Source organism: Hermetia illucens, chromosome 1 (assembly GCF_905115235.1).
Source record: "Hermetia illucens chromosome 1, iHerIll2.2.curated.20191125, whole genome shotgun sequence".
Lineage (NCBI taxonomy): Eukaryota > Metazoa > Arthropoda > Insecta > Diptera > Stratiomyidae > Hermetia > Hermetia illucens.
This window is the reverse complement of record NC_051849.1, coordinates 66744473-66756772: the sequence shown is the minus strand read 5'-3', so window position 1 is coordinate 66756772 and position 12300 is coordinate 66744473. Positions and strand designations below refer to the sequence as shown.

The 12300-nt window shown below is 37.4% G+C and overlaps 1 protein-coding gene across 1 annotated transcript; it reads right to left on the bottom strand.

The window, feature by feature from the left end:
• Positions 1–30: 30 nt before the first annotated feature.
• LOC119658780 (circadian clock-controlled protein daywake-like) lies at positions 31–8456 on the bottom strand. The gene is made up of 6 exons (XM_038066482.1): positions 8224–8456; positions 1061–1144; positions 839–992; positions 623–756; positions 363–512; positions 31–303 (listed from the first exon to the last, which is right to left on the bottom strand). Exons 1-6 carry the CDS (start codon positions 8297–8299, stop codon positions 149–151), a joined length of 753 nt encoding a protein of 250 aa, XP_037922410.1. The 5' UTR covers positions 8300–8456; the 3' UTR covers positions 31–148.
• Between the last annotated feature and the right edge of the window lie 3844 nt (positions 8457–12300).

Below are 12300 nucleotides of genomic sequence, written 5' to 3'. Positions count from 1 at the left end.
CTGAAGGACGGATTATTCTAATTATGAAGATTTTTTTAGGTAATCAATTTCGAAACTTTTATTTTCAAGTATTAACTACAATATTCCTTAAATGCAAAGTTTAAACAAAAACAACTTTATAAACGCGTTTCTCTTCATTCCTGGTGACTTAAACGTCATTGATAACATATTTGGCTGGAATGTAATGGAAGATCTTGCGCATAGAGTTTAGGAGAATTTCTTCTGCAGTTTTGGTCAGAACTGGTTCGAATGCTACGTTCAATTCCTCCCAGTTTTCATTGAATAGCTGATTAGCACTATCCTCTGTAAAATTGATTAGATCGTGATAACTTTGAACTCGTATGTTACAGCGTAAAATTTACCTAGTTCCTTGTTTCCATTGAACAGATTTTCCAATTTAGTTTTTACACTTTTCAGTTTGTAGTGCATCCTTACAGCCTTGACATGGAAGAATTTCTCACCATCTTCTTCGACTACTTCGGTAAGGACATTCAATCTGGCTTCAGTGTTTTCTGGTGAAAGGATGCAGAAGCTTATTGAATTGAAGGACAAAGATATTCTATTGTGCATGTATGTTTTTGAAATATATCCTTAGAGAGCAAATGAAAGGAAAATCACTCACCTGCTGACATGTACATTTTTCCTTGGCCATTAAGTTGTAAAAGTAAAATTCGTCCCTTCAGAGCATAGTCTGATACCATTTTAAGTTTAGGGAAATCAAGATCAAACGAGAAAATACCCTTTTGTTTGTCGTATCTAAAATTATATAAAACATTGTATTCTCGTGTCATGGTTGAGCGGTACATACTGCGACAGTTTTGTGTGATCGTCGACTTACTTGGCATTTTTGACAATAGTATCAGCCATTCCGGTGATTTCGGCATTGGTTAGCGTAGCGGACACATTCACGTTTTGGGCTTGATCTTGCACTACGTTAACCTTGTTAATTCTTAGTGGGTCGAGTTTTGGAATACTGCTTAATCCAGGGATTCCTTGAGATGATAAAATAGTATTGTCATTCATGTTTAAGGTGATGATTAATTCTATTTTGGTTATTTACCAGTTTTAAGTTGTGACCAAAATGTTTGAATGCTTTTGGTGAAACATTGGGTGTCTGAGGATGGGCATGGTTGGAGGAAGCTTGCTGCAAATTTGAAAAATCGGTTATTATAAATACTTGTTTTATTTAGATAATAAATAAAAGAGGCAAATATGTGGATGAATGCAAAATTAAAAAAACATTTTCGCTACTTGTCACAAGGGTTCGATTCATAGCCAAGCATTGAAGAAGAAGGCAAGTAGTCGCTTGAATATGCACATCTGCTGTTAGTAAAATTTAGTGAAGCGAAAACGCCAACGGGGTTTTGACTTTTTACTCTTATTTTATTCACACTAATATTCCCCAGATACAATGTATCGTATTAGCGCCAAGCTTGCTAACGTTGGACGGGATATTATCTGGCAAACCGACTGGAGTACCGTAGATTTTGCCATGAATCAACGAAAGTGCATTCAGCCACTATTCATATACATCAGAGTAGTTACTCTCTTATCAACAATGATCTTGTTAGTAGGATTGCTAGCTTTGTACTGATGAAGGGAGTAAATTGCTCCCGAAATATATATATACACAATAAAATAAAATTGTAGTTTGGAGTAAGCTACTGGCCTATCAACTTTAGACTTAACTACAAATACCCTCTTTTTTCTTCTCCATATCCTTCTTATCCTCCCTTCTTCCAGGGGTAAGCTTGAAAACTCAAAATTCTCCATAATGATATCAAAAACCCCGACTTTGAGGGTTCATTACTTTTTAAGGCGCGGTTGAAATGACTGGCAGTTGGGCTCCCGAACAGTGGACAGTCTGTTCACAAACAAAAGGGACACCGTTGAGTTAGCTGGTGCTGTCTTTCTATATGGTATTCATCCTTTACTCCAACCACGTCACGAATCTGGTCAGTTTGTTTTCAAGACCTGAGAAAACACAACAATACATTTTTCGGCTATGTGACAATGAGTGATACGTCATTTGATGAATTACTGCAGAAATTATCTGAAATCATCAAACGACAAGATACAAAATTTCGTGACTGTATCAAGCCTGAGGAGAAATTAGTGATTGCTCTGAGGTAAGTAAAATGAAACAAATATTTATGGATTTATGATGTGATTTAATCATTTGTGTGCCTCACTATCGTCATCAGTGAGCAGATTCAAATATTTTTTTTTTCTTATTTTGTCAGCTCTTCCTTTCCAAGTAGATTCACGAAATCCTCTGCTTTAAACCGATATCTGTATATTCTGCCGCAGCGGAATTCCAAATCGCCTCTCGCGGTTTGATTTCAACTACAAATTTCTTTGTGTCGAAATTCATGCCTACGAAGTACACTATCAGTGGCGGTTAGCGGCGTATTAAAACTCCTGGTGCTTACGGTTAAGTTGGCGGCTAGCCGCAGGTCGGGTCGCAGCTCCCCATTCAACCGCCGCGCTTGAAATTTTGTTGCCGTGTAGTGCGTAGCATGCGTGTTTACATATTAAAATCAAAAAGCGCCTACGCGGTTAACCGCAAGCGCGTATGAGCCTTTAAGATTTAGACGCTCAAATATCACAGCTTCCACACGACACAAGTGGAACTTTGGGGCAGAATTACCTCAATTTTGGAAAGCGAAACAAATTTCAGTCAAGAACTTGCAAGAACTTGCATTTTAATCGATACTGAGGGCATCCTCAGGGTAGCGGAAGAGACATCATGTATTGGTGGGAAAATTCTTTTTTCCGAACAGCCTACGTTAAGATTAGTGCGACATAAGTATTTATTTTAGAAAGTAGAAATTTCCACTCAGCAAGGACTAGAAATATTGCCTTGAGGCAACCCCATAGAGAGGGGTGGGAATGGAGTGGAGAGAGGGCGCAACAGAGACTTGCCTCATAATTTTGCAGGTCTGGATTTTCCCCAAACCACTTTGTTCGTAGAACACAAGTGTTTAGCGAAATATATATGTAGTTTCATCTGCTTTGTAGGGTAGGATGTGGGTTGTAAAAGAAGAAATATGCAATGCAGAAGGACAGGTCCTTGTTAGTCGACCATTCAACAAATGAGCGCTGAAACATGTTATTTCTCAGTCTGGTTCTCGTGGAAGGCAAGTATGTCCCCGAATTGGTTGTGACGATCTTCTTATCAGAGTTATCAGTGACCATTAGATAGGAGGGGAAAGTCTTAGCAGAACAGCCAGTGATCATCTGCACACTGTCTTACACGATAACTAAAAATTATGGGAAAGGTCAACATAGGTAGATTTGTCGAAGCTTAAGACGCAGATAAAAGGATCGCCGCTATCATCGCCACTTTACTCATTGGTCTACTATGTTTACAACGTAAACTCTAGGGTCTGCACATACGTTCAGTTTTAACTCACAGTTTGATGGGTATTTCAGTCTAAACCTAACTTCGTTTTTATTTTTTTTAACTGATAAGCTCAACCAAGTTTTGCGTTTGTGGAATTCAACTGCACTGTTCTCAGTTAAATTCACATCAGAGGTGCATTTCTTTGTTTAATTTATTTAAGTTATAAAAACTTGTAAAAACTGAAAAGCTTTACCTGTGTGTTTCTACAGTGCAGAGTTTAAACTGATAATTTCATCTGTTCAGCTCAAAGTATCAATTAATACTAAGTGTGTGTAGTCTAAGTAATGGTGGCTGACAATGGGACTTTGTCTAGAACGCGTCAGCCTCTAATCAATTCCAGCATCTTTGAAGTGCAGGTAGTGTCACTTCTTCAAGGTCCCACAAATTCAAATTCGTTCGGGGTCATGAGACACATATGCTACCATGTCCGTTAGTTCACAGGGACACCATCTGTCCGTAGTAGTTTAATACTGCACTAATTGTGTCTAAAACAAATGAAAATGGAACCAACGGACCGTAACACTCCAGGTGGTAACAAGTCAAAGACTTGGAAACGGATACATGCAGCTCGAGCACCTTAAGCCTCACTGCCGACGACAACGAAATCACTGCGGAAGAAGGCGAAGTTTCTTGGGAATGACGACGTGGATGCTTGCTACGCTAACAAATGTGCCAATAACTCTAACGCAAGAAAGCGGAACTTTTGGTGGAAGGTGGGGACAAGCTGGTAATCGTGGTGAGATCCACACTGGACGGTTTGAACTCTTACACTTAAGTCTACAAACATAAGGGCTAGTCAAATTAACCTGCAGCATGCCAATGACTCTCTTAATCTTCAGCAACACTGGTAAAGTTGCAGACCTGCCTTTATATATTTCTGTTGAAAGAGGTATGGGCTCGTTTAAATGAAATCTGTGGTATTGAATCAGTAAAAGGGACTAGGATCTTCTTTGATGAAACATCTTCAAGACTGCGATACCTGATGTTAAGATTGTTTGAGGCAAACATGGTTGCCATTCACCCATTGGTGGGGTATGACGTGTCAACCACATCTGCACACCATCGCTCGCGGTTACTTGAAATGCCCTTCAACTTCCGCTACGACTTCCCGAGGTGATTGCACTTCTTCTCTATTGTTCTGCGGCAAATGCCCTTGGAGTGACACACCCCTCGGGCATCTTGGGAGAGTAAATTTCACTGAATGGCTAGCCAGCAATATGATTGTCGTCCCTCTTTAATGTGTGACGTATCCACTGCCACTTTCTCCTTCTGATAAACTTGCGTATGATAGCCACTTTTCGTTTGAGGTAGTGTCATGCCCGCATGCTAACTTTCCTACTCCTAACATAGGACCTAGTTCAAGGGGCTATTTGTTTGATTTTATCGCTTCAGCTGATCTGATGACTACGAATATAGTCATACGTTCGTGGGGCCAAGAGGAAGTGAAGTAATTAACCTAACAATCTGCACTTCAATGATATTTGAGCTAATTACAGACAGGCGGGTGCTAACTCACTGTCAGATTGCTGATACCTAGAATTTAGTCTGGTGGCGTTGATTGCGGCTTAACAACAGAGGCGACGGAAGGCTGCCCTCAAGGGGGTGTGCTTTCGCTGCTTCTGTGAAATATGTTAATCTACTCACTACTATGTGAACTGCAAAGTCTGCCAAAACACACTCAAGCCTATGCGGATGAAATGGCTGCGCTAGCGTTAGTCGATATCTCGGAACGGTGTGTAGAGAGATTTGAGGAAACTGAATAGTCTTTGCTTTCCAGAGATGTGGGGTACAATTCTTTAACTCTCCGAAAAAGTGAATTATCTAGGAGTTATTTTAGACAAGAAGTTTGTTTGGAACAAACATGTAGAGGTGTATTAAACTACCACAGGTAGTAATGTGGATATATGTTGCTATTATTAGATCAATGTTCTTTTAGGCATTCGTAGCGGGGTGGGTTATGGAGAGACAAAACAGTCTTCCATGTAAACTAGCCACACTGCAAAGATCTGTGTGTCTGGGTATTACCGGTGTCATGAGCACAACATCTGTCGCAGCTCTAAATGCATTATTCAGCCTTTGGATATATATATCCAAAGCCCTGCAATGAGAGCAGTTCATAGGCTAAGTTCGTAGGCATTTAAATCTATGGGAAAACAATGGAAGTGAGAGGACAGAGCATTGGAAAAGCTATTGGTGGGACTGAATCCAGTTTATGCAATGCCTTCCGCTTCTCGAGTCCCCATGCATCTGTTTGGTTCAAGACATGAAGTTATTCTGGAACGCCGATGGCTCAAAAATACAACAGGATTCTGGAGTAGGAGTCTACCTCTCGAGTAAAAACGAGTAGTGGGCTTTTCCTTTGATACAGCCTTTCAGGCTGAAGTGTACGCGATCCTATGGGCAGCAACCTGAGTGATTGACGAGCGGCTGAAGGGCATCGAAATATGAAACGATAGTCAAACTGCATTGAGACCGTTGAGCAGTGCTTTGACCACTTCATAAATTGTTCAGGAATGAAGAAAGCAATTGAATTCTATTTCTAGATTCAATAGATTCAATACGGTGGAACTAGGTGATTGTGACGTTTTGGTGTAGAGGGAAATGAAATTTCGGATGCCTTAACAAAAGAGGATTCATTTTCTCCCTTCTCCCGAATAGAAACGAGCAATTAGAAAGCCTGGGAACCATATAAACGTACTTCAAAGTTTATCCTGCCGAAAAGCAAGAAGACTTGAAAAAGTATTGTTGGCATTCTGACTGGGCATATTTCACTCCAGGATGAAACATCCATACTGTAACGAGGAGCGGTATCCACGAAATGCTTTCTCTGTGAGTGCCCCGCCTATGGACGTATCAGACATCAGATTTTTGATGGTGATGTGTTCCAGTTGCAGTGGATAGCATTACATCCACTAACGGAAATCGTGCGATACATAAACGAATCCGGGATATTTCGTTAGACGAGTGAATCGAGTACAATGGACGAATACCGCGTTTCTCATCTTGTCATTAACCGAGTATTATAAGATTACCGCAATTAGGTAGGTCCTGGGAAATTGTTTCCGTAATTTTGCTTCTAATATCTTTTACATCGGAAGAAAAGCTTTTGGCTAGTAAAAGTTTGTTTTTGTTTTTGTGTTTAAATAATAAAAACAAGTTTTGAAAATATGCAAACAAGGAAGTACAGAATTGCAGTAGAATATATGACATGGGTTTACTTTATTACTATCTGTTTCATTCAACTTTCAAAGTGAGGAAACTGCTATGAATTAGCCGATGGATTCGCTTTCAATAACTTCCTTATACCAGAATAATGTATCATTTTATAAAATTTCGTCAGAACAGGTTTTATTTCACCAGAACTGTTTGTTTAAATTTAAAGTGGCTTTCATTTAAACAAACCATATCGTTATGAAACCGGTGGTACAATTTACGTCGGTTTTATTGACCAGTTTTAATGATAAATAATAGAAAATTGGCAGTTGTGGCTTTGTGGTTACTAGACATGATCTCTTGATAATAAATTTAAATGCAAATTTCCCTTTATGTTATATTTTTTGAATAGATTACAAATGTAATTAAAAACAAACAAACCAAAAGCAAATCAAAATTAAGTAATGTTCCCTTTTCATAATTTGGCTTCCGGAATCTGGGTGCCAATAAGAAATATTTAATAAACGTTCTATTGAATATGGAAGATTTTAGTAAATTGTTATCTAAACAATGATTTATTAGGCGTTTGGTTTAGAATGTTTACGTTGATCAACGTTTAGAAAAGAAGTTCGGTTAGTCAATTTAAATATTATATTTGAACACGTTAGTTTATACCAACACAGCTTGATTAAATAAACTTTGTGTTCATTCTGTTCTTTTTCTGGCAGTAACTTTAACATAGTAAGTAAGCATATTAAAAACAGATAATATGTATATGTTTAAGAACGTTTAACACAAAATTTCTGATGCATTTAATTATTGAGCATACAAAGCAGTGGAATATCTAAAAAGAGCCGGCTCAAATAATGGTCGACAGGTCCTTTCAAATCTAAAAAAATATATATATTTACATATATATATGAATAAAACATTGCACCAATCTATTGCAACTTCGTTTTGTACTTATTTCATTGTTGATCCATTATCTCTCCTGAATTTCGAAAATTTACACAGCTGAACAAGAATTTGTGTTCTATCAAGATTTTTATGATCAAATATTTCGTTGTTGCCCTTGGCCTTCGGAGAAAATCATATCATGGAAGAAGTTGGCAACCTTGAGATATTTAGTGCAAAGTGTATTATAACTCGCCATGCTGTATAACCAACTTTCCCAAGATGGCCGACGAGTGGGTCGCCCCGAGGGCACTTGGTGTAGATAGTAGAGGAGGAATGCGGACGTTTCGGGGGGAACTGAAGAGCATTTCGAATAACTGCGAGCGATGGCGTGTAAATGGCAACAATATATGGATATGTATTATAGTTCGAAAGGATAATGTCGAAACATCATGTAAGATGTAAGAGTGGTATCCTTGACACTCATATTGGAACAACTTCGGACTGATAATGTTCAGATCAAAATAAGTAAAACTGAAAAATTCTATTCAATGTTTTTATTTCTCTTGTTTTCTTCCGAAGCATTAAATTGTTTCGAGTGATTCTAATCCATTGATAAGGAGCCATAATCGCAAATAAGTGAATCTTGACTAAAGATTTCTCAACATCAGGATAACAAATTTATCATATAATAATCAATATGTTTTTATAATAAAGTCCTATTATAATAAGGACCACCAAAATTTAACTAGATTGCTGCGCCAACTTACGTTGCTCGGTTAAATGCTTCGCGCCATGCACGTATCCACAGGCGATTAACAAAAACAACGACCACAATTTAAACATTTCGTTATTGAGCACTCACAAATTGTCACAACTGTTTGATGAAAGTGTTATTACCCGATTGAAACTACTCCACGCAATGATTTTTAACACTTATTGTCAGCAATATTTATATTCATACGCCGAGATGATTCTACCGTTCTTAATCAGCAAAAAAGCTCCATTAACTCGATATAAAACTAACGTCGTTGTTAAGTAAGATTTTCTTGAAATGGTTGGCTATAAGTCGGTTGAAACTCGTTTCGTGTGATATGCAAGAAGAAAAAAGTTTGATTGGAAAAAACAAATTATAAATAATCCAAAAATTTTTCATACATATCATTCTACTATATTAAACACATCCATGACAAGATTGCCTTGGATCAGATATAACAGACTTTTCAGGCCACAATTTCAGATACTTGAAGTGGAAGAAAGATGACTCCATCAAAACTATTCAGCATCATCTCCTTGTTTTTTTCCGACCGGTAAAGTGATATGGATAAATTTTGTTTTCAGTCTGGCTGCTCCGAGTCTCCCAGTTGAAACCAAAAGTTATCTACCCTTGCTTAGTTTGAAGAAAGTTATAACGAATCAAATTTTTCGGTTTCGACTGTGTAGGAGGCAGAGCAGCTCGTCATTTCTTCCTCTTATTGAAATTCAAATTTAAAATTTGGCCACATACAAAAAATCAAGAACGAGACGTTATAAGGAGGAAATTACTTGCAATATGAGTTTAAGGAAGAACAAAAATTCTCGCTGTTGATTCCGCATTGTGTAACCGGGGATTTTGGGATGAGATGAATAAATCAATTGTCATCGTTACGAAGCTCAAAATCCAATCAGCAAAATATTCCAAGCGAGGAAATCAATAGGTTCTATTTTTTCAGAACCAGTGAATTATGATCGATTATACTCTGAAGGCTTTATTGGACTCACTTTCGAACTTTGATCAGAAAATACAAATGTTTAGATTTTAGCATAATAACCAAATCCACCCAAGCGGTAGTTTTTTCTGGAAGGACGGCTGGTTGTACGCAAGGTACTGATGGAATCATGATCTTCACTTCATGACAAGTTATTGTGTTTATACTCGAATGTACATATGTATGTTTGCGTATAGATCACGAGGAGATTCTTTTTTGACATATTCACCTTTGTAACTGCAACCTACTGATCGATATCTGCCCGTTTTTTTCCAATCAAACAGAAACGAGTTTGCTTTTTGGCATAATGAGTCAAATCTGTGACTGAATGCTATGTACCTGGGTATATTGGGTTTGTAGAATTTCTATTTTGAATAGTTTGAATTAGGAGCTAGTTTGTTAGCCGAAGTCTTAAAATAAAAGATTACCTTAGAAGATATTTTTTCTTTTTATTGACTAAAAGTATTTGGTAATATATGCAAATACGTATTTCGGGGACCAACTGTCCACACTGAAGAACTTTTAGCCAACAGGTCGGAATACCGGAAGCTCGCCCAACATATTCCCTGATATTTTTCCAAACTACAAGACATACGTACATATTGTCGCCACAGATATTATCCTCGCCCAAAACAAACAAATTGCCTTTTTCCGAATACTGTACATATATATGCACTTATATAAATTGATCGTACTCATATTTCCGATTTACTTCGTGCACAAAAGCATACGTATGTGCATATATAGTACGTATTTTAAATATGGTTGGTTTAATGTACAAACATATCTATCTGAATTACCCGCAAACTTCATTAGCACGCATATACTATGTACCTACACACATTCACACATGTCTGTTTGGAGTAATTGATATTCATATACAAATGACTAAAAAACTACTACAAAATAATTCTTTTCGACCCCATTCATACGAACTCCCTTCGGTGTGGTATTGACGAATTTTTATGTGATGTTAACGTCATACATGTTGCAGAATGCTAATAATAGCTGTATTTCCTTCAAGCTTGACTTGTGCATTACATTATCCCTTATGCCAAATTTCGTACTTCTGGGATGGACATAAGGGAGGTTGCCGGGTAAATTTCTAAAATGTGGAAATATATTCTTATTAACCTTATTTGTGTAAATATCGGAACCGAATGTATTTTGAGACCTACATTTCGAAGAGATGCAGTACTACGATTTTTTTCAGATTTGGTTGAAAACGAGATCTGTTACATTTGTTGGGGGTCATATTTTGGGTCCTCTCTCCCCTATGTTTCGCCCGATGTCAAATATGGAGCCAGTTTCGAAAAGTACTAATTAAGCCCTTTTATTTGATACCCCACATGGCAACATTTTATGAAAAAACTTTGCACCCTCCATTCACATGTATGGGGAGTCTTCTTAAACTTAATACAAAATGGCGCTGCATGCAAAGGGAACAACAAATCATATGACCTTAGCAATTTCCGTGACAATCAGTCTAGCCGCTTCTGAATAAATCGGAAAACTGACATCGACTCAATTCTAATAAGTTTTTGTGTTTACACACAACCTTAAAACAAGTCGGAAAACCGGAAGCTGGGCGCTTCAGGTATGAAAGGTTTTGTTTGGTTCTTGTGGGAGTATATTTGAGTGTAGAACTATCTCATTTGTACGTAGTCCATTAAGAATATGCATTTAGCATGTCAGATTTAGTACTTCGGGTTGTAAATTTACACGTCAAAGGCAACTTTGAGCTACTGCAACTTTGTTACTAGTGGTATGATTTGGATCAAGCTTGAAGATAATATGCTTCATATTATATTTTATACTACTACCAACTTTTATAACTCTGAGGTAAACTTAAGGGGGGTTTTACTCAATTTTCCCAAAAATATGGTAATATACTATCATTAACTTAATTTGAACAGATATCGATATGGAGAGTATTTTGAGGCCTGGGCACCATATAGATGCAGCTTCACGATTTTTTTTCAGATTTTTCGGTTGGGTAGTTTCTGAGAATGGGTCCGTTAAAGAAATCATCACTTTCCACCCCTCCCACTCCCAGCCTTTTTAACAAATCTTAAAACTAAGACCGGCTTCGAAAAGTACTAATCGAGACCTTTCATTTGATACCCCACATGACTATATTCGATGAAAAAAAATAATTTACACCCCCCTTTTACACATATGGGGACCCCCCTTAAATCTCAACGTAGAAGGATATCACTGATTGCATTCCTGGGGGTCACAATTCCCACCTTCTCACCAAATTTCGTGCTAATCGGTACAGCCGTTTCTGAGAAAAGTGCCTGTGACAGACAGACATTGAACCGACTTATTATTTTGTTTTGCAAACAAAACCTTAAAAAGGAATGAAGAACTAGTACTTTCCAAAATAGACATTTGTTTTACATTGGTTGCAAAAGGTATTCGTTCGCCGCCCATTCTCAAAAATCATCCAACCGAAAAATCTGAAAAAACCATGGTGGTCAATGCCCCTGGACTTGGTTGGAGTCCTACTATTATTAACAAAGTTATGGTTAGTCAAAGTTGCCTGTTTCGCATCAAATTACTATTCCCTAAGAAATAAAATGTCAGTGCCATACCTTCTTATACACAAAATCAAAAAAAACCTTTCATATCGCCGAGCTTCGGGGCCCAGACTTGCTTATTAATTTTTTGATGTCACTAAACAGTTAGTTGAAACAGGGTGCCATGTTTCGAAATGCATTATTTCACTGCTACATTTCAGTAAACTTATGTTTTTTGTCATATGCGATTTGATTTCAGAAAATAAAACGCTTCCATTATATAAACTCCACCTTAAATACCCGCTTCAACAATTAAGTACTGAATAAATAATCAATAACGAATAAACTCCATATATAGGGAGTTCTCAGTATCTCAGGCGGTTTACAGATACTGATATATTTCAGTATACAGTGGGTCAAACACATAATCGGACAAAGAGTGCTCCATGTTTATGTAAATTAAATTATAAGTTTTTTCTCAAAATGTATATGGAGCCTTTAGATAATAAACTTACTTTTCAAACGACGTATATGACATAATATACATCAAACAACCATCAAAACAAACAACTCTTGA